Source organism: Canis lupus, chromosome 18, assembly GCF_003254725.2.
Source record: "Canis lupus dingo isolate Sandy chromosome 18, ASM325472v2, whole genome shotgun sequence".
Taxonomy (NCBI): Eukaryota; Metazoa; Chordata; class Mammalia; order Carnivora; family Canidae; genus Canis; species Canis lupus.
Window position 1 is genome coordinate 49786272 of NC_064260.1, and position 22785 is coordinate 49809056.

Consider the following 22785-nt stretch of genomic DNA (forward strand, 5'->3'; position numbering starts at 1 on the left):
ATGTGTGGTCGTTATTGTGGTTTGGACAGTGTTCATGCCTGTTAGCATTCAGTCTTGTTTATGGAATGGTCTTGTTTTTGTCCTAATGCATCAAGTCTGCAGAATGTCTTTGATTCTGTTATTCTATGGACATGTTCATGTTCAACAGGAGAACAAGTCCTGGCTGGTAGTACCACCCCACCTCCCAGATGTCAGGGCTTGGTCTTCTCTTCTTCAACATTACATTAAAACCTAATTCACAAATGGTACCTTAAACAAAATGGGAACACAAGCTGCCAGCTCAGAGAAGATATTCTCAAGAATATCTCCCTCATAACCACAAGTACAAAACCGAACAAACCGAGACATCAACAACTCTTCTTGGAATCGATCAGAGAAGTGAAATTGCAGGGCATACTGCTGCCCTCAGAATTGGAGGGACAGACAAGTGGATACAGAGAAATACAATGTAAGAGAGCGGAAACACACCTATGAAGAGAAACTTTCCCATGCCAGCACAGGAAAATCTGAACTGTAATCAAGGAACAACTGGAGGCTCAGTGTAGATGACTCTGAGAGTGAAAAAAATCCAGGCTCCCTCCAACAACTTTCATAAGTTTCACTTCCAGGAGTTCCACCTGGCTGATCCTTGAATATCGGAGTGAATATCAGAGAAAAAAATCCCTTAATGCTTCCAGCAGGGGGAGGTAAAAGGAAGCATTTTGAAATACATCAGTTTTCTGTTCTTTTTTTTTTTTAAGATTTTATTTATTTATTCATGAGAGACACACAGAGAGACAGAGACATAGGTAGAGGGAGAAGCAGGCTCCTCATGGGAAGCCTGATGCAAGACTCCATCTCAAGCACTCTCACAACTTGAGCCGAAGGCAGATGCTCAGCCACCGAGCCACCAAGTTTTCTGTTCTTAACAAGGCCTGCCCTTAGCAGAAATGATTTTACCAGAGCCTGACCTCTAGGGTCATGAGGTCAGAAACTACCTTACCTGGAGGAAGAGAAATACACACAACTCCAGGCCACCCTAATCATCCTGTCCCATCTAAGAAGAGGAAAAGTGGAGAAGCACTCCAATTCAGTCAAGGGCCACAGGCTTACCAAAACACAGACCTAACCACAGGACTGCAGCACGGCTTCCTCTCCCCTGAATTTCACCACATTTCTAAAGGCCTATTTACCATAGTTCTTCAACTCAGTACATCACGGCCCGTTAAAAAAAAAAAATTACAAAGCATACTAAAAGGCAAAACAAAACAAAACAAAACCCCAAAAACAAGATAAAACAAAACAAAACAGTCTGAAGAGACCAAATAAGCATCAGAGCCAGAGTCAGACATGACAAGGACATCGGAATGATCAGACCAGAGATTTTAGAAAGCTATGACTAACATGCTGAGAGCTTTAATGGAAAAGGCAGATGACATGCAATAACATGGATAATATAAGCAGAGAGATGGAAATTTGAAGAAAGAATCAAAATGAAATGCTAGAGATCAAAAATATTGTTAACAAACAAAGGATGCCTTTGATGGGCTTGTTAACAGCCTGGACATGGCTGAGGAAAGAATCTCTGAGCTTGAAAATATGACACAAGGAACTCAAAGTAGAAAAGCAAAGAGGAAAAAAAGATTGGGGGAAAAATAGTACAGAACAGGGGTAGCCCTGGTGGCACAGCGGTTTAGCGCCACCTGCAGCCCAGGGTGTGATCCTGGAGACCCAGGATCGAGTCCCACATCAGGCTTCCTGCATGGAGCCTGCTTCTCCCTCTGCCTGTGTCTCTGCCTCTCTCTCGCTCTCTCTGAATGAATAAATAAATAAATCTTTTTTTAAAGATTTTTTAAAGAAATAGTACAGAACATCCAAGAAGTGTGGGACAATAGCAAAAGGTGTAACTTACATGTCATAGGGAAGCTGGAAGGAAGACAGAAAAGGAACAGAAGTGATATTTGAAGGAGTGATGACTGAGAATTCCCCCAAATTAACATCAGACACCAAACCACAGATTCAGGAATCTCAAAGCACACCAAGCAGGACAAATGCAAAGAAAGCTACATCTAGGCATATAACATTCAAACTTTAGGAAATCAAAGATAGAGAAAAAAATCAGAGATGGGGGGACACCTTATCTATACCTGAGGAAGACAAAGAAGAATTATATTGGAATTCTCAGAAACCATGTAAGCAAAAAGAAAGTCTAGTGAAATATTTGGCATTTGCCCAAAGGAGTTGAAAACTTATGTCTATACAAAAATCTGCACATGGAAGTGTGTAGTTGCTTTATTCATATTTTCCAAAACTTGGTGACATCAAAGATGTCCTTCAGTAGGCTAGATGGTTAAATAAATTATGGTCCGCCCAGACAATGGAATATTATGCAGGGCCAAACAGAAATGAGTTATCAAGTCATGAAAAGAAACAAGGGAAGCTTAAATGCATATGATTAAGTGAAAGATGCCGATCTGAAATTACTACCTACTGTGTGATTCCAACTATGTGGAATTCCAGAAAAGAAAAAGCTATGGAAACAGTAAAACAAAAAAAGTAGTGGTTGTCAGGTGTTTGGGGTGAAAGAGTGATGAACAGGTGGAGCACAGAGGATTTGGGGCAGTGAAATTATTCTCTATATTACAATGGTGGGTACATGTTATCATGCATTTGTCAAAACACACAGAATGTATAACACCAAGTGGGGACCCTAATGTAACTGTGGACTGTGGGTGATGATGATGTGTCAGTGTGGACTCACTGATTTTAACACATGTGCCTCTCTGGTGAGGGATGTTGAATATGTGTGTGGGGAACAAAGGGGTATATGGGAACTATGTGTATTTTTCACTCAATTTGGCTGTGAATCTAAAGCTGTTCTAGAAAATAAAGTTTATTAATTACCCCCTAAAATTAGATACAGAGAAAAGGGTTACTATTGTGAAAATACAGAATTCCTACAAACTGATAAGACAAAAGAAAAATAACACAGTAGAAAACTAAGCAACAACAACAACAACAAAGACCTGATAAGAAACCTGAGGAGCCCATAAGCAAATGACACTATGCTCATCCTCAGCAGTATTGGTTAAAATATAAATTAAAACGATTGTAAGATACTGTTACGTGCTCATTGTGTCAGTTTCCTAGGACTGTCGTAACAAAGGACACAAACACAAACTGCATGGCTTAGAAACCAGATACTTCTTCTCCCACAGTTCTAGAGGTCAGAAGTCTGCAATCCAAGTATGACAGGACCACACTCTCTCCACTGCCTCTAGGGGAGGGTCCTTTCTTACCTCTTCCAACTTCTAGGGGTTCCGAGGGCTCCTTGGCTTGTGGCAGTCTCTGCCTCATCTTCACATGGCCTCCTCCTCTTCTATCTCAAATCTCTTTCTTATACAAGGACATTTATCATAGGATTTAGGGCTCCCCTGGCCAATCTGGGATCTCTTATCTTGAGATCTTTAATTACATCTGCAAAGACTCTTTTGCCCACATAAGGTCACAGTCACAGACTCCTAGGGTTAGGGCATAGACATATCTTTTTAGAGGGGGAGGGCACTGTTCAACCCACTACACTCATTGGCAAAAAGCAAAAAGTCTGACAATATCAAGTGTTGGAAAAGATATGGGGCAAGGGGAACTTTCATACAATGTTTTGGGGAATTTCAATTAGTCAGTCTCTCTGGAGGCAACATGCAGGCCATATGTAGCAATACCTGGGAAGGTTGAGGATGCACTTACCACCTACACATCTTACACCCAGATACACACCCAAGAGAAACACCAAGAGACACAAAGTTTTTTTTTTAGATTTTATTTATTTATTCATGAGAGACACAGAGAGGCAGAGACACAGGCAGAGGGAGAAGTAGGCTCCTCACAGGGAGCCTGATGTGCGACTCGATCCCAGGACCCCAGGATCATGACCTGAGCCAAAGGCAGATGCTCAACCACTAAGCCACCCAGGTGCCCCAAGAAACACATATCTGATGTTACCCACGGCAATGCTTGTAATCACTAAGAAGGGAGCACTCTCTAAATGTCCACCACATGATTTTGGAGGGATACAATTCAGTCCATAGGAGTCCATCGGATCTCAACAGAAGGTCATGGCCAAACCTCAGAGGCCTCAACCAGAGCCACTGTTCTGTCACATCTGACCTCCGACCTCCCCAGCTCTGGCTCCTGTTATGTTACATCATGGAAAACACAAAAATCCCCAGGGGAAATCTGTCCCTCATTCTCCACCCCTACCTCTGCAAGCCCTCACTCCACATCCACTTTCTCTGCCCCTTCTATCTTCTCCCAACAAGGGCTCCCCACCTGCTTCATCCCCATAAACACCCATATGTACCCCCTGGATCTCAACCCGTCCCACCCCTCAGCCAGCACGCATTCTTGGCTTCCCTGTAGCAACAGAACTCCTGGAAAGAATCACCTCAGGGAGCCTGGGTGGCTCGGTCAGTTAAGTGTTTGCCTTCCAGTAGATGCTTTCACTCCAAAGTGTGCCTTGGCCTGTCCTCTGCTGTCCCCCTGCCCTGTCTCACTGATGTGCAGCCACGTTGGCTTCCTCTTGTCCTTAGATGTTTGCACTTAATCCCATCTGTCTGGAATGGACACTCTTCCCCTCCCAGCTGCAAATACGTGGCATATCTCACTGCCAGGAATCGGCTCAGATGCAGCTTCGTCTAAGAGGTGTCCCTGGCCAGCGTCTCTCCGCCCAGCATCTTGTGATCATCCTATTTGGAGTCCCCGACCCCCCGGTCCCCTTTGAGACTAGTGCCCTGTTGCAAGGCTAGTTCAAAGCCAGGTCCTATGTGCAGCCCTCCACTTAAGTGCTCAGCAAATATCTGTTGATGATTTGAATACATTTTTCTGGGAGCCACGGTCCCTTATTCTCCAGGGGTGTCAAAGCAAGCGGCTTTTGCTCCCTGTAGCGGGCTGATAATGGATCCCAAAGGTTTGTCCACGTCCTAATCCTCTGTGAATGAGACCTTACTTAGAAAAAGTAGTCTTGCATATTGTGATTGAGTTAATGATCTCGAGAGATGGAATCCATCCTGGAATATCCAACAGGCCCCAAATTCGGTCACAAGGGTCCTGAGAAGAGAGAGGCAAGGGGAGGTTCAATGCTGAGACCGTGTAAAGACGGAAGCAGGGGTAGGAAATATGTGGCCACAAAGCCCAGGGGTGCTCGTAGCCACTGAACCTAGGGGAAGCAGGGACAGACTCTGTTCTGGAGCCCCCAAGAGGGGGCACCTGGTTGGCTCAGTGGTTGAGCATCTGCCTTTGGTTCAGGTTGCCATCCTGGGGTCCTGGGATCAAGTCCGCATCCAGCTCCTTTCAGGCAGCCTGCTTCTCCCTCTGCCTATGTCACTGACTCTCTCTCTCTGTGTATCTCATGAATAAACAAAATCTTAAAAAAAAAAAAAAGTTGGAACCCCTGGGTGGAAGTTTGGCTCTGATCTTGGACTTCTGACCTATAGAGCTGTGAGACAATTCATTTCTGTTGTCCTCACCCACCACATTTGTGGCCGTTTGTTACAGCAGCCACAGAAAACTGATAAAATGGGGCAACAAAGACATCTTACAATGGTTTTATTTTACATTTTGCCAATCCTTGTTGAGGTTTCGTGCATTCTCATTTACTTATGAGCTACTCAGGTTTCTGGATTCCATTTAGTTTTAGTTGTTTTAATGGTTTCGTTAAGGTACAGTTCAGATATCTGAAGTGCACATCACCCAATGGTTTGGGGACAGGAGGCCTGCTCAGCTGCCACCACCCTCCCCCATCCCCTCACCCCCTACCCCTCCACTTTTAAATGCCAGCTCTGAGGTTCCCTTCTGGGTGTCCTAACAGCACTGGCATCTCTGGTTCAGGCCCAGATGCAGGCCTGGGGGCTGTGGTAGGCTGTGGCTCCTGCTAGGCTGACTCCAGTCAAGCCAACGATGATCCAGGGCGCCTGGTGGGTTTTCCCAGCCCTGCCCAGAGCCACTTTCCACAGCCCTCAGCACTGGGTGGTCACAGTCTAATCCTACAGAATTCAGGGCTGGAGGAAGGACAGGGTCAGACAACTGGTGAGAGCTGGCGACAGGGTCTGAGCTCATTCTTTTGCTTCCCAGAACTTAGTATGTGCTTAAGAAAGACTCGAGGAAATATTAGTATCCAACATTGGGGAGCACTGACTTTGTGCCATCAGCTGTGACCTATCCTATGTATTCCTCTATCTTCCCGTACGTGATCCTCTCAAGGGCCATGACACTCACTATGGTTACCTGGAGAGGCTAAGAGAAGTTAAATAACTTGCCCAGAGTCCTGCCATAAATAAAAGAATAAATGAGCAGAGGAACAATGAATCACCACCTTGTAGCCCAGTGGGTGCCCTGCCCATCCAGGATCCCTGCAGCTACCACGGCCCCTTCCTCTGCCCCAAGGATGCCTGTGGACACATTAGGGGAGGGGCAATAAATGACCCCCGTGGCAAGGGGAAGGAGGGGGTGGTGGACATGAAGACTTGGTGTGGGGAGCAGGTGGTCTGCTGGCTAAGGGCTTCCTGGAAGAGGCAGCATTTGCTACCCGAGTCCCACTGGTAGTTTATCCTGTAATCCTCTGGGGGATTTTTCTCATCAGATAACTCCCTGCCAGCCCCATATGCACACCCAGAGCAGCCTAGAGTTGCCAGACCTGTTCTCTGTTCAGCTGAAGCCAACTCCTGACCTGGTAAGGGCAAAGTTTTAGATCTGTGAAGCAGGAGGCAGCTTCTGCTAGGTCACCCCCAAGGTCACTCCACTGCCAGGCATGGGCACAGGAATCTGGTAGGAGCCAGGACGATTGGCAGTCCGCAGAGGCAGGGGTGAGTGCATCTGGAAGCAGAATGTCAGGCAAAGAAGGCAAAGATGTCACAAGGGATCCAGGGTTTGAGCCCACACTGGGGTATGTGGGGCCCTGGAGTCCAGGGCCAGCAGTATGGGGGAGTGAAATGTGGGGCCACAGGGCCAGGGACCAGGACCCAGGAGCTGGCTCAGCTCAGGGAGGGGGGCACTCACTGTCCTGCTCTGGCTGTACCAGTTCTTTTTTTTTTTTTTTTTTTTTTTAGATTTTATTTATTTATTCATGAGACACACAGAGAGAGGCAGAAACACAGGCAGAGGGAGAAGCAAGCTCTGTGCAGGGAGCCCGACGTGGGACCCGATCCCAGGACTCCGGGATCATGCCCTGAGTCGAAGGCAGATGTTCAACCACTGAGCCACCCAGGTGCCTCTGACTGTGCCAATTCTGATTGGATTTCACACCCCCCCTGACAGGGTCCTGGGAACACCCTCAAAGGAACCCTCCCTCTGGGGCCTGTAAAGGGGACAGACCCCATCCTCCCTCAAGGAGCTCGTAGGCTGGGGCGCCTAGGTGGCTCAGTCAGTTAAGCGTCTGTCTTCAGCTCAGGTCATGATCCCGGGGTCCCAGGATTGAGCCCCACATCAGTCTCCCTGCTCTTGGTGCGGAGTCTGCCCTCGTGCTCTCTCTCTCTCTCAAATAAATAAATAAATAAATAAATAAATAAATAAATAAATAAATAAAATCTTAAAAAAAAAGGAGCCCCTAGGCTGGGAGAAGAGGCAGTGTGTGGACAGACCAGGACCAGCCAGATGTCACTGTCACCATCACCGGGGCTGTGACGGGGAAGGCTGGGCAGTTGGGAGAGGGAAAGCAGAGAGCTGCTTGGGAAGCGAGGCCAGATCTGAGTCTTTGGTTTAGGGCTGTAAAAGTGACACTGACTGTTTATTTCTGTTTCTGAAAGTATTGCAGTCTCACTGTGGAACATCGGGAAGCTACAGAAAGATGCTAGGAAGCCAATTAAAGAAGCACAGGGCATACACTGGCGCAGGGACTCAGCGCTGCAGGGGAGGGTCTCTGGGCCATGGGGACTGGGGCTGAAGCCACCATACAGCAGCCGTCAGGAGGACAAATCAGGCCATCTCCCACCCCCAGAACCTCAGTTTCCTCACCCTTACGATGGGGTAATAAGCCCTTGGCGCTCCGAAGACATAGGTGATGCCTGCCAAGCAGTCAGCTCCAGGCACCAGCTGTGTTTCCATCTAGCCCTGCTCTGCGGTGTGCTCACCACCCACGGACTAAGTCCCAGCCCCCTGTGGGAAGGCCCTGCCTAGCTGGGTCTTGCTTCTGTTCCTCTGTCCGGAACACCTGCCCTCTGAGAGTCTGCCCCTGCCCCTCTCCTGCTGCAGTGGGAGCCCGCTGGCAGGGTGTCTGGTGAGCCTGTGCGCCTGTGGCCCACCGACTTATGTTTTCAGTATCATTGTTCTCCCTGTGTCTAGACCTCAAGGTCTGTGAGGACTGGCCAGGTCTGCTAGGGTCACTTACATGGCCCAGGCCCAACCAAAGCCTGGACTGGTAAACAGCCAGGGACTTCTTGTCTGCAAACCTTGGGTCCTTACCCCCTGCAGTGGGCAGGCAAGGATGCAGCTTGGATGAGAAGCAGCTGGCCAGCTCCAACCTCTCTGGGCACACCCCCACTCAGCTCTGCTTCCTCATTTGTTGGGCAACAGTGGGACTGGACCTGGGGATCTGGCCATGGACAAGCAGAGTCTGAGGTTGTCCTCGGGCACTCCAGGTGTGCACAGTGAGGACACACTTCACCTGGGAAAGGTATGACTGAGCTGGGGCCAGGGTCTTGGGATAGACCCCTGGGTACCACAACTCATCCCAGACTCCTCTCCTCTGGCGCTTGATTCAGGGCTGAGGGTTTTGGCCCTAGAGAGGTACTAGGGAACCACGGACAGAGTTAGAGCAGGACTGATAGGACCAGGACAGAGAAAACTGGATGAGGGAGGGTGATGCTGGCACTCCAGGTAGTGCTTTGGGGCACCCAGGGAACCTGAAGGTGCTCCAGGCCAACTCTGGGACTGCAGATGAGCACCCTGCTCCTCTGATGAGCTTCAAGTAAACAGGCGGGGGCCCGGGGGAATGTGGGGGCCCCACCCGGATCTCCTGCCATGGCTGATGGCAGCATGGAGGCACCCCTGCCCCGCACTGTCCTCTGCTCCTCCAATACTGGGACTGGTGACAGGGGCATAGACAGAGGAGGCCACTGCCCAGGCCACCCAGCACCCCAAGCCACCACCAGCCAGCCTGGCTTCCCCAGGCGGTGCCCCCCAGGCGAGGGGCAGGAGGCACAGTGCGTTCTGCGTCTGGACTATCCCCCAGTGGTGGCCATGGTGGCTGTTGGTGGACTGTCCCTCCACTCATCAAACTTCCCGGTTACTCCACGCAGGCCTGGCAGGGACGAGGGCTGCCCCATCTCCAGGAGGGGCACCAGAGTGGGACGGGGGCCATGCCTTGGGGCTAATTTCTGTGCGGGAGGAAGAAGCGAGGTCCCCTGGCTGCTGGCCTACCCCTAGGGGCTGGGGTAGCTGGTCCCGAGCCCACACCCTGTCCTGCACCCACCTCAAGGCCTAGGGTCTCCTGTTGCCTGGCCGAGGGGAAGGGACTATTTTGTGTTTGTGTGTGTGTGTGTGTGTGTGTGTGTAGGGGGGCAGCCCTGTCCCTCGGGGGCTCCACGTGAGGCCTCAGAGGAGTGTCTGTGAGCCCACACAGGCACAGTCAGGGGTGCGGGGAGAGTGCCTGGGAAGGCAAGGCGCCCCATCCATGCCACCCCCCTCCCCGCAGGATGGACCCCTTGGCGGACACCCTGCGGCGGCTGCGGGAGGCCTTCAGCGCGGGGCGGACGAGGTCCCCCGAGTTCAGGGCTGCGCAGCTCAAGGGCCTGGGCCGCTTCCTGCAAGAAAACAAGCAGCTTCTGCAGGAGGCGCTGGCGCAGGACCTGCACAAGGTGGGCGGGGGAGGGGGCCGGGGGCTGGCTGTGCTGCCAATTCATTCCTATTTCACAGACCCCTTCGTGGCGTGGCATGTGTGACAGCATTCACTCGTCCAAACCTGTGAGGCACGGTCCCCATGTTACTGAGGGGAAACTGAGGTGTGGGGGGGTGAAGACATTTGCCCAAGATCCCACAGCAAGGATGTGGCAGTGCGGGGTGGAGGCCAGGCCACCCGTCCCGGGGTCTATGCTCCTCACGGCTCACAGTGCAGTTCCCAGGGGCTGTGCTGCTGCTGGAGACTATCTCCTTTATCCCAGGGTCAGGACTCTTGGGGACCCCAAGCACTAAATACCCTCCCTGCTCTGTCCCAGGCCTGACCCATGAATTCCATCTCCACTGCAGTCAGTCTTTGAGGCTGAAACATCTGAGCTCCTCATGTGCCAGAATGAGGTTGACCTGGCGCTCAAGAATCTGCACAACTGGATGAAGGATGAGCCTGTGGCCAAGAACCTGGTGAGTCAGCTGGCTGGGGCCGGGGCCAGTGCCAGGGACAGTGCCCAGCAGCAGCTCCCGCCCAGGCATCTTCACCACCCCTGACCCCCAGCGAGTCTCTGACTTCCTGGAGATCTCTGTGTCATGAGCACGCCACAACACAGGCACCTTGAGGCCCCTGGGGGGCGGCTTTGGGGTGATCCCCAGCAGCACCTTACCATGTGTCCTGTGCTGCAGTTCACGCAGCTGGACTCGGCCTTCATCCAGAAGGAGCCCTTCGGCCTGGTGCTCATCATCGCGCCCTGGAACTACCCCATGAACCTGCCGCTGGTGTCCCTGGTGGGTGCCCTGGCCACAGGTGAGGAGAGAGTTCTGAGCCCCATGTCTGCCCAGCCTGGTAGCCCTTCCCAAAGGGAGCCCCCTCAAATTCCCTTATGTGGTGCCCCAGCCTCTGGCACATTCCTTGGATCTCCGCCCTGGGTGGGTGTGGGCATACTGGCCTCTCCCCACGCCATGCCCCTCTGTTCCTGCAGGGAACTGTGTGGTGTTGAAGCCATCAGAATTAAGTAAGAGCACGGAGAAGGTCCTGGCTGAGGTCCTGCCCCAATACCTGGACCAGGTGAGGATGACCCCGCCCCATCAGCACCCAGGGCCCCTACACCCCTGCCCCTGTCACAGCTGGGGAGGTCCAGCTGTCTCCAGGGCCTGAAGTGTCCCTTGAAACACCTGTCCTGCCTTGCAGAGCTGCTTTGCCGTGGTGCTGGGAGGGCCCCAGGAGACCCGGCAGCTGCTAGAACACAAGTTTGACTACATCTTCTTCCCTGGTGAGGGTGGTGGCCTCAACCAGTGTCCTGGGGGGGGAAGGCTGTGGAGGGAGAGGTGATGGCCAGCAGGGGGGGGCACTCCAGATGCTCAGCCCCTGGGCCTTGAGAGAGGAATGCTGGGGCAGCAGGGCCTAGGGCAGGTCCCAGCAGACAAGTTAAAGTGGGACAGAGGAGGTGGCTGCCTGGACCATCTGGTTGAGCATGTGGGGGTCAACTCCCACATTCCCAGGGAGCCCCCGGGTGGGCAGGATCGTCGTGGCCGCCCCCGCCAAGCACCTGACGCCCGTCACACTGGAGCTGGGGGGCAAGAACCCCTGCTACGTGGACGACGACTGCGACCCCCAGACCGTGGCCAACCGCGTGGCCTGGTTCCGCTACTTCAACTGCGGCCAGACGTGCGTGGCGCCCGACTACGCCCTGTGCAGCCCCCACACGCGGGGGCGCCATCACCCGCTTCTACGGCGAGGACCCGCGGCGCTCCCCGAGCCTGGGCCGCGTCCGGCGGCTGCGGGGCCTGCTGGGCTGCGGCCGCGTGGCCATCGGCGGCCAGAGCAACAGGACGAGCGCTCCATCGGTGAGGGGCCCCCGCCCCGCCCGGCCCAGAGAGCAGGGCCCCGTCTTCCTAAACCACGCAAAAGCTCTGTGTGGGCAAGCAGAGGCCCTGGAGGGAGGTGGGGGCAGCGCAGAGCTGGGACCTGACAGGCAGAGCCAGGCTGGCCACGGTGGGGCCTGTGCGCCATCGCAGGCACTGGCCGCCCTCACTGCCACTTCTGGCAGTCACGGTCTCCCCTCCATGTGCAAAGTGCTCACGGGGACATAGCTCAGTAGAGGATGGGAACAGGGAGGTCCCTCTGCTCCCCGTGCAATGGTCGGAGACCCAAGCCCTCTTCCTTTGATGATGAGCCTCCACCTGGCCTCTTCTGCCGCCCCCAGGTAGTGACCCAGATGCTCCATCAGACCAGCAGCGGCATTGTCGGAGGCAACCAGGGCTTCATTCACCTGACTCTGTCGACCTTGCTGCTGGGGGGCGTTGATGAGCCCTGCCCTCCTCTAGAGCCCCCACCCCGACCCCCACCCCCAAGCCTGGGGTTGGTACTCCCATCCTGGGAGGGCCCAGTTTTCCCTTGACTCTCTGTTCTACCTTGATCCAGGCCCTGGACTTCTCAAAGCCTCGGTTTTCTTATCTGCAAAATGACTCTTTGAGTGGCTTGGCTTTCCCAGAGCTCCCTGCCAGCTGTGGGCTGCTGCTACGGCTGGGTGGGCTGCCGGCCTTAGGCCCTCACCTCCGTGCATGCACAGGTAACAGTGGCATAGGAAGATACCATGGCAAGTTCTCCTTTGACACCTTCTCCCACCACCGTGCCAGCCTGCTCTCCTCATCGGGCCTGGAGAAGCTCAACGAACTCCACTACCCGCCCTACACTGCCCACAGCCAGAAGCTGATAACCTGGGTCTTGGGCTCCCACAGGTGCGCCCTTCTGTGAGCTCCCTGGGCACCTCCAACGCCCTACCCCACCACCCCTCTCTCGATACACAAGTGTTCAGTGGTCCCTGAAAGGTAGGTGTCCTGTCCAGGAGTGCAAAGATCATATTCTTGAGGCTTTGTCTCAACAGATCCCTGGCTAGTCAGGACCTCTGGGCCTCTGATCCAGCAGTTTTCAGAGCCAAAGTCCTCTCTGCAGCCTCCCGACAGATTCACTGACCCTCTGCTTGGATGTGTCTGGTGATGGAGCTCTTATGGTTAGAAAGGACTCACTTGTATCAGATCTACAATTAGGCTCCCAGGATACAGGGCCATTCCTTTTCCTTTTTTAATAGCAAGGGAGGGGATGGGAAGCCAGGGTGGGGAAGCAGTCCATGGGTGGGAGCTGCTGGAGAGGGGACCCAAGATCGAGCTATGGCCTGAGAGCCGAGCCAGCTACTGGGGCCCAAGGCCTCAGGCAGGGTGATCAACTTTGCCCTTGATCCACACACCACTGCAGCCAGCATGGGCACCTGTCTCATCACAGAAGCTGTCCACAAGGTCTCTGCCATGCACCTGTGCCACTACCTTCTGGTGGCCCTGCCCCCTCAGAGGACAAAGTGAGGGATGGGGGTAGGGGGCATCCAGTGCCTCCTCAGCTTGGTTTCCCTTCCCTGGGCTCCCTTCGCTGGGGCCTGCCACCTGTAGATGCTTCAAGCCCTCTGGTCCCTTCCTTCCCCGCTTTTGCCAGAGGGTGGAGAAAGTTGGGCTGTGGTGGGTGGTGCCCCGGTGCTCCCTCCATGCCCTCCCCAAGCCTCCCAAGGTGGCCTGGGGCTCTGCACACCTCCGTTGCCCCTCAGCGGCAGGACCCCTGCCCAGTCTTTCTGTACCAGCTGCCAGGGGAGAAGAGTTACACCCAAGGAAGTAATGGGTGGGCTGGGACCTCAGGATGACTGGGTGAGGGGGCGGGGCCTAGAAGGGCGAGGCCAGATGATGGGCAAGGTCAGGGCCTGGGGGTCAGAGCCCTCCTCTCTGGGACACCCTCCTGAGCCCTCCCCTCCCAGTCCCCAGCCCTGGATCTGGGACCCCAGCCTCAGGGCCCGCTGCAGGCAGACCATGAGGACCCTGGTCGCCGAAGTCCTGGACTTTATTGAGCTCTTCAATCAGGGTGAGACTGTTGGGATTTGGGGAGAAACTGAGGCCTAGAGAGGCGAAGGCCAGGCCCAGGGGCTAGGGAGCCAGGTTCACGTTTGGGCTGAGACCACCCACCAGCCCTGGGTGGCCCCCATGGCCCTTTCTGCCCTGGGCCTGGAGGGAGGGACAGACTCACTCACCCAGTCTTGGGCACAAGCATGGCCTTTCCTGCTTTTGAGATGGAAGCAAACAGAACCGTGGGCAGCGTGGACTTCGCATGCGCACCGAGTCTGGGGACCTGGCAGGCACCGCGCATCCTCAGCTGCCGGGGTGTGTGCTGTGGTGGGGAGACTCCTGGGTCACAGCTTGGGTATCAGAGGAAACTGAGCCCCAGAGGGAGGGATCCCAGGTGCCTCCCACAGGGTCATTGGGATCAGAACACGCCCTGCCCCTACTGCCTCCCAGGAAGCCCACAACCAGCCTGGCCCTCGGGCCACAGGGATCTGCAGAGGGCAGGGGGGGGAGGTCCCCAAAGCCTGGATGAGCCTCCCCGAGGCCACAGAAGGCCGAGGGCGAGGCTGTGGGGCGGCCACCGCCCAGTTCACCTGCTTGGAGGCACAAATACGGAACCCTCTCTGTTTCCCAATTAATTCCTCGAGCGTCCCTCTGCAGGTTAGGGAATCGAGCAAGTCCTTCTGCAGACCTCGTCCCGAATGTTGCGGGGATCTGACGATCCTGCCGCGACCCCCGGAGGGAGGAGGAGATGGGGCCGAGCGCGCCGCCCACCGGCTCCGCCTGCCGCCACGTGGGGTCGCTGTAGGGCAAGGTGCAAGCTCCCCGCCCCTGGGGCCCTGGTGTCCTGCAGCGTCCAGGCGGCAGGGCTGCCACGCTGGGGGCCCAGCCCTAGCTTCTTTAGTAACCGTTTCCCCAACTGGCCTTGGGGGGCGGGAGAGGCCTGGGGGCGGGCACATACTCTGTTGGCACCAGCCCTCCCCAGGCCGCCGCAGAGACCTGCCCCTGAGCCCCGTGGGGAGCCACGAGCCCTCCTTCAAAGATGAGTCCTTGTGGGCCAGCGGGGTCCTCTCCAGCCAGTGGGAACCCCCTCAGTATCACAGATGACCAAATGTAACACCTCTGCAAGGGTGGGTCTCTGTCCCAGGGGCCTCCACCTCCTTCCTCCACTGCCCCGTCCATCCCTGCAGGGGACAGCCGAGCCCCCAGCCCTGGGAATGGCCTGGCCTGGGGGTGACCCAGCAAGCTGACCCGGCATGTGCTGAGGGCACAGCGGAGCTAGGCACAAAAGAGAAAGAAATATTGCAAAGAATTTGACATTTCAAAAATTGTTCAAAGAACCAAGTTAACAATTGTAGGAAAAATCAGAACTTCGATTTTTTTGCTCTTATTACAGCTTCGTGTTTTATTTTGAGGTGTTCTCTTACTTGTAACAGCGTTGTGGTGGGCTGGGCACCATCTTTTCAGTGTTTAGGGCTGGGGTTATCTTCCTGGAAGGTGCTAAGCCATGGCAATTATTGTGAGTGATTTCTTCCACAATAATTTATTTTTATTATTTGTTATTATTTATTTTTAAAGATTTTTTAAAATTTATTTATTCATGTGAGACACACAGAGAGAGGCAGAGACATAGGCAGAGGGAGAAGCAGGCTCCAGGCAGGGAGCCGGATGTGGGACTTGATCCCAGGACTCTGGGATCACGCCCTGAGCCTAAGGCAGATGCTTAACCACTGAGCCATTCAGGCACCCCAATTTTTATTTTTTATTTATTTGACAGTGAGAAGGAGCACAAGTGGGTGGGGCAGAGGGAGAGAAACTCAAGCCCACTCGATGTTGAGGGCGGAGCCTGATGTGGGGCTCCATCTCAAGGCCCTGAGATCATGACCTGAGCCCAAACCAAGAGCTGGCCACTTAACCAACTGCACCACCCAAGTGCCCCTGATTTCTCCCACAATTTAAAACTATGATAAACTTTTATATTATATTTACTATGTGTCAGACACTGTTAGTTGTTTAATTGAAACCTCAGGGTGATAGGAGAAGATATTATAGTTCCGATTTTAGGGGATCCCTGGGTGGTGCAGCGGTTTGGCGCCTGCCTTTGGCCCAGGGCGCGATCCTGGAGACCCAGGATCGAGTCCCACGTCGGGCTCCCTGCATGGAGCCTGCTTCTCCCTCTGCCTCTCTCTCTCCCCACCGTGTGTGACTATCAAAAATAAATAAAAATTAAAAAAATATATATAGTTCCGATTTTACAGACAAGGAAGCTGAGGAACGGAGAGGTTAAGTGACTTGCCCAAGGTCACATAGCTAGCAAGGATTTGAACCCAGGCTTTACTACCTATGCCCTTAACGCTAGGCTACACTTCCACAACGGCAACTGTCATTCTAAGGCAACTTGCGTCTCCATTTCTAAACACAGAGCCAGTTGGCATCTCAGCAGACAGCGTGTGGCATCAACTGAGGAAGTAGAACAGTGACTGGGCAAGGCCATAAGTGAGAGGCTCCTTGGGCAGTGCCTGCTGGGGTCACACACCCCCAGCGGTCAGGGCAGAGGTGGGCCCCAGCAACCTTGGTCTGCGGCTCTCTTCCCAGGCCCAAGACTCCCAGCCGCTGCTGCCCGGGATGCCCATCTCCCAGATGTTCAGTGATGAAGATGTGCTCTCTGAGGGGGAGTCCACTGTGTACCCCGTGTTCATCAATGAGGCCGCCTACTATGAGAACGGCATGGCTGTCATCCAGATTGAGAAGCTCCCACTCTGTGCCTGCCCTGCCGGTGTTGGCCCTCACCCCCACCTCAGGGCCCTAACCCCCACCCAGATCCACCCAGCCTCAGCTTTCCCATCCGAACAATGTGTCCTGAGCCACAGTCCTGAGTCCAGGGGCCCCCTTTGCCACCCGCTATAATACCATGTTTCTTGCTATGCCTCATACCTCCGTGCCTCAGTTTCTCTATAAAATGGAAGATGTGTGGGGTTAATGATTCATATCCTCTGTCCTGCATGGTCCCTCTGTGACCTCAGGATCTGGGGCAGGTCTACCCCAGGGTGGTTCCAGGGGGAGGATCCCACTTGTAGAAAAACTGTGCTGGAGACAACAGAGCCCACCCCCACCCCCACCCCCACCAACCCACCAGGGCCAGAGAGTCAGTCTGAGAGGGCAGAAGCATGTGCCCATGTGTATGCACACATGTGTGGGTGACCATGCGTGTGCCTGCCTGGGTGTTGTGTGTGTGTGACCTTTAGCAAGTCACACACATGCATTCCAAGAGCTTCAGTACCTTGGGCGTCCTTCTCGGGGGGATCTCTATGTGGCTGGGCACACAGCCCAGACGTGCATTTCCAATGTGCAATGTGCCCATGAGGGCTCAGGGGGAGTCAGGGCTGGGGAAGGGGTGGGATAGCCCATCCAGGGGTAGGGGAAGTCCGACCAGGGAGGCTGGAACTACTCAGCGCTCCAGGAGGAAGCAGGCACAAGGTCTGCTGCTGGGGTCCCCTCAGTCCTGATCCAGGCACTCTGCAGGGCATCCACGCAGGCCAAACTGGACACAACTTGACAGCTTCCACAGCAACCTGAGCCTCACAGGGTGCCTGGGGGGCCCAGAGCTCCGTGCATGGGCGGTATCACTCCCCAGCCCCTCTGCACCCCTGCCTGGCCCATCCATCTCCCTGCGGCCACAGCTGCCATGTGGCCTCCTGCTATTGAACAGTGAGATGAGAAGGTGTGAAGGATACGAGGACACCAGGGACAGGCTGGCAGGCAAGATGGATGAGGGGGCAGGGGGGCCAGCAGGCGCCTCCGGCAGGAAGGGCAGGCCAGCCATAGAGGAGGTTGTGCAGAGGGGCGCGCCTGTGTGCATGGTGTATGTGCAAGAGAGAGCATGTATATCCATGCACACAGGAGCTTGTGCATCCGTGCACACGAGTGATTGTGGGCATCAGGCCTAGAGCTCATCTGTGTGCATGTGGGTCGGCATGTCAGTGTGCTCAAATACTGTGAGGGGGTGTTTCCCATCACACAGATCAGAGCTGCATGCAAGCACGCACACACACACAACACACACACACACACACACACACACACACACAATCAGTAGCCTCCAGAACCGCGGGCCAGCCCACTCCGGGGAGCCTCGGCTGAGGGGGTGCCCCCCAGGATTGGTGCGAATCTCCCAAGCCCCCCCCACCATCTCTCCCCTCTCCCACTGGCCCCACCGTGGATCCTGGGACAGTGCGGCATGGCTGGCCACACCCCACTGGGTGGCCCCTGAATGCTGTTGGGACCCTCACAAGCACAGAGAACCGCACCCCCCACCCCGATCTTGCCCCACAGCAAACTCCAAAACTGGGCATGGCTCTGCACCAGGGGTCCACCCATCTCTCCCAGCTCGGCAGGCAGGGATCTGGGGTGTAGGAGACCAAGGCAGGGTCTTGGTCCCTAAGCTGAAGGGAGGAGAGGTCTACCCCCTGGCATGAGGCTCCAGGGGGAGCCGGGGTGTCATCGTGGAGAAAAGCAGCCCCCCTGACCCTTGGTCGCTCCATGCCCACTCCCAGGTATGGGCCTCTGCCTGCCCCACGTCCCCAGTGGAGATGTGTTGGGGGGCTGTTTAGCCTGCCTTGGGGACCCAAGTCAAGTATGCAGAGCACAGCTGAGGTGCTGTCGCCTAGTGCTGCCCTGGGGGCTGGAATACCCACTCCCAGAGAGGGCTAGCTTGGGGTCTAGCCTGATAACCCTCCTTGGGCCATATGGCAGGGATGAAATGGCCAAACAGCATTATCAATTGATAGCAACCAATTTGGGGGTAGCCCCGCCCCTCTTGCCTTTCTGACCAGTGATCTGTGTGTCCCCTAATGGCCAGCCCAGACAAGCAGGGGCAGCCTGGAGAAGGTGCCTGGTCAGGCTGGATAGAGCACACAGACCTTGGGCAGAGCAGACACCTGCCCCGGTGACCCCTGACCTGGGCCGGGCTCCCACCCTGTGGGGACTACGCAGGCACTGTCAGTCAGGATAGAAACAGCGCACCACTGTCCATCCCAGATAGGAGAGAGTATGCACTTACTACAGTTGGGGAAACCGAGGCACAGAGACTGTCAGGAATCCAGCAGCATTGCACAGCTCATGAGTCAGAGCATGGGCAAGCCCCAGCTTCCTGCCACCCAGTCCAGGGGCTCCACCTCTGCCAGCACTTGCTGGTGCTGCCCCCTTGTGTTTGCTGCCCCAGTTTCCAGGCCACGCCACACCAGCAACCCCAGGTCAGGGATGGGGTCCCAGTGAGAGGGCACCACCTCTGCCATCCAGCCCTCAAGCTCCTGTGGCTTCCGAGGCCTCCCCAGCTGCCCTCAGGCCCTGTAGGCACCGAGCCCCTCCTGTCACAGGGCCTGGGCCCCAGCAGGTCCTCAAGATGGGCCCCCACCCTGCGCCTGGGTCCATTGATTGGGAGGGCTGGGGGTCTCCGAGCTGGGGAACGGAGGGAGCCAGGAGAGAGGGCCGGGAGGGGGAGAGGAGGCTTTGCAACGTCAGAGCCTTCTTCCCACCTGCCCTCCTCCCACACAGCACACGCCTGGAGCTGGACAAGCCCAGCCAGCAGCCTCGTGCAGTCCATTCTGAGTGGGGTTTGGACAAGGGGCCCTGCATACCCCCAGAACCGGGGGCCCCCTCCGCAGAGACCCAGTGCCTGGCTCCGGTGGAGAAGCGGGACCTGAGTGATCGCTCGGAGGGAAGGACGGCCCTGCAGAACGGAGCTGTGCCGCTGATTGGGCCGGGACACCAGGAGGGGCTGACCATCCTCCCAGCGGGCAGGGCCCCCTTGGGTGGCAGCGGCAGCCGGCCCTCCTCCGGGAACCAACGTCCAGGCTGTCCCCATGGCAGGTATGGTGCAGGCAGCCAAGGTGGCCCGGTGGCTGGGCTCAGGCTCCAGGGTGAACGGGGCAGGGCAGGGACCAGGTGTGGGGACCAAAGAAATCCCTCTGGGCCCGGGTTCTAGGCAGGAGGATGGGGCAGGGGCTCCCCACATTGAGTCTCAGATCCCACCAGGGCAGGGTTGATGGGCTCACCCGGGTACAAAAATGGGGGGTACTGACAGGTGGGGTAATGGAGTCATTTCTAGAAAGGGAAAGCCTTCTTAGGCATGGATGACCCTGAGCCTGTCCCCTCCCCTCTCTGGGCCTCACCCATTGAGTATCGAGGTGGGGGGCCAGACAAGAAACCTCTAATTTCCCCTTCAGACCTGACTCCATGCTTGTGGGAAATTGTCAAATCCTGACCCCAAGGGAAGGGACAGGCCCTTCCTGGGTTCCTGAGAGCACTCAGGGGTGGCACGTTGACCTAGAGGGGCAGGGGATGGGTGACCAGCCTGCAAAGGCCCCAGGCCCAGGGAAGCCATGAGCCTCTCCCTTGGGACCCACAGGATCCTGGAGCTGGTGCTAGCTACGTGGATGGTGGATCTGCACAGGGCAGCTGAACAATGGCCTGTCTGATGGCCTGGTCCGGGTGGTGGGGGCCATCAACCCATCCTCCTTTCATGCCTTTCTGGGGGACGCACACCTAGTGTGGCCCATCCCCTCTCAGAGAGACCCACCCATTCCCAGACTCCCGAACTCCTGGGGGCTTTAGTGAGGTGTCACCTTTCATTTGAAGTCCTCAGGGCTGCTAAATATGGGGCCACCAGCCCTGAGCCCCACACTCAGATGAGGCACCTACTGTGTGCCAGCCCTGGCCAGGCGCTGCCCAACTGTTAGCTCATGACACGTATACCACCCCAGGAATCTCCTTCCACCCATCTGTCTGTCCATCCATCCGACACCAAAATCCACATCTGCCCAGGGGATCTCAGTTTTACCAGGCTCTAGGCCCTTTGGGGGCTGCTACAGACTAATAGTCTGTTTTTCAGGATTTTTTTTTTCTGGTTTTAATTTTTATATTGTGGTAAAAGGTACAGAACATAAAAATTTCCATTTTAGCCATTTTTTAAGTGGACATTCTGATGGCATTAAGTACATCCACACTGCTGTGCACTCATCACCTCCATCCACCTCTAGAACTTTTGCATCTTGCAAAACTGCAACTCTGTCTGCATTCAACGCTCACTCTCCCTCCCGTGGTCTCCGCCCCTGGCAACCACCATGCTACTCCTGGTGGATGAATCTGAGGATTCTAGGGACCTCTTATAAATGGAATCACACAGGATTTGTCCTTTTGTGTCTATCTGGCTTATTTCACTTGGCATAACGTCCTCAAGGTCCATGCATGCTGTAGCATACTGCAGAATGTCTTTCCTTTTTAAGGAGGAATAATATTCCATTGTCTGGATAGACCATACTATGCTCATCCATCCTTTCATCAGCGGACACTTGAGGTGCTTCCACCTTCTGGCTATTGGGATTAATGCTGCTGTGAACACTCAGGTACACATATCTGTTAGGGTCCTTGCTCCCAGAAATGGAATTGCTGGATCATACAGAAATTTTATTTTCCAGCAGCCGCACCTTTTTACATCTGGCCAGCAATGCACAGGGCTCCAACTTCTCCACGTCCACACCAACACTTGTTTTTGTTTGGTTGTTCCTTTTTGTTTCGTTTTTGGTAATAACCATCCTTACAGACGTAAAGTAGTATCTCATTGTAGTTAAGTTTGTTTTTTTTTAAGAGTAGAAGGTGGCAAAACTTTTGGCCAAGGCTTGTGCCAGGATTGTACATTAAAAAAAATGGCATTTTGGGGACACTTGGGTGGATCCTGGGGGCCTAGGATCGAGTCCTGCATCCGGTTCTCTGCAGGGAGCCTGCTTCTCCCTCTGCCCATGTCTCTGCCTCTCTCTATGTGTCTCTCATGAATAAACAAAATCATTTTTTTAAATGGCATTTTTAGGAAAACGTGAGGAGGCCAGAGCAGGAAGACATTAGGATGGGCTGCCAGAGTTAGAGTTTGGGCAGGTTTTTGAAGTCAGACATGGGTGAGGGTCTCCAGTGGTGATTCCAGGATCTCCTCTCGGCTCAGATCTCCTGGAGCAGCACCGGGCAGCGGGGTCCCCACGGAGCTAAGACGCTCATCCCCAACTCCCACAACCTCACATATCCTATCATGCATAACAGGGGTCCTTTTTAAAGGGTCTGCTGTGTGCCAGGCACTGCATGCGTCGTCCTCACAAATCCTCACGTTGACCCTATGAGGCAGGTATTAAGAACCACTTGTGACAGATATGGAAACTGAGGGTCTGGGAAGTGAAACAACTTAAGGCCATGAGGCCACTTGATGACTCAAAGACTCCCTGGGGAAACAGGCCCTGTCTCTGGCCTCCAGGAGCTTTAAGTCAGCAATTACCTCATGAAGTGATGCGCAGTCAGGGGCACTATGGGAACACAGGCCTGGCAGTCAGGAAGGGCTTCCTGGAGGAAGAGGCACCTAAGTGCAGCCTGAAGGAGCTGGCTTGGTGGCATAAGGGTGAGCAAGAGGGGCCCACACTTTCACCCTCTCTCCCCAGCCTTCCTGTCTGCTGGCCTCGGGGTACTTGCGTCCTCAGAGCCCTACACCCTGCCCATGACCAGCTCCAGCTGGGAGCCCCGGCTGGACTCCCCATTCTCGTCAGACCCTTCGACCGGGGCCCAAGCCACAGTTGAGCCCAGCAAGCAGGGCCCCAAGAACCCACGTGTGTCCAGCGTGACAGTTCAGCTGGAGATGAAGGCTCTTTGGGAGGAATTCAACCAGCTGGGCACAGAGATGATTGTCACCAAGGCAGGCAGGTGTGAAGAGTGGGGGCGTGCGTGGCGGGGACAGGGGGCCATGCTGGAGCCGCATTTGGGCTGCTGAGCACCTGTCCCCTGCAGGAGGATGTTTCCCACCTTCCAGGTGAAGATCCTGGGCATGGACACGCTGGCGGACTACGCCCTACTCATGGACTTCGTGCCTCTGGATGACAAAAGATACAGGTCTGGGGGCTAGCCGGGGAAGCAGCTCAGATAGCAGGGGCTGAGCCAGGGGCCAGTTGGAGCAGTGGCAGGGAGGCCAGTCCTGGGGCACCAGTGGAAGCCCGATGGCAGGGGGGAGCCCAGCTC

General features: G+C 55.0%; 2 protein-coding genes across 2 annotated transcripts; both read left to right on the forward strand.

Moving 5' to 3' along the window:
* The first annotated feature begins 9665 nt into the window (after nucleotides 1-9665).
* Nucleotides 9666-12404, forward strand: LOC112659272 (aldehyde dehydrogenase family 3 member B1-like). Its single transcript, XM_025445864.3, is given in 9 exon segments — nucleotides 9666-9827; nucleotides 10216-10326; nucleotides 10543-10663; nucleotides 10839-10924; nucleotides 11048-11129; nucleotides 11359-11566; nucleotides 11568-11703; nucleotides 12063-12221; nucleotides 12351-12404. Coding segments are annotated over 9 exon segments (1119 nt in total).
* Nucleotides 12405-12420: 16 nt separating this feature from the next.
* On the forward strand, nucleotides 12421-16704 carry ACY3 (aminoacylase 3). Its single transcript, XM_035701334.2, is given in 9 exon segments — nucleotides 12421-12428; nucleotides 12496-12597; nucleotides 13044-13211; nucleotides 13452-13548; nucleotides 13656-13705; nucleotides 13707-13759; nucleotides 13930-14003; nucleotides 14006-14059; nucleotides 16333-16704. Coding segments are annotated over 9 exon segments (918 nt in total). The 3' UTR covers nucleotides 16645-16704.
* Nucleotides 16705-22785: the final 6081 nt, after the last annotated feature.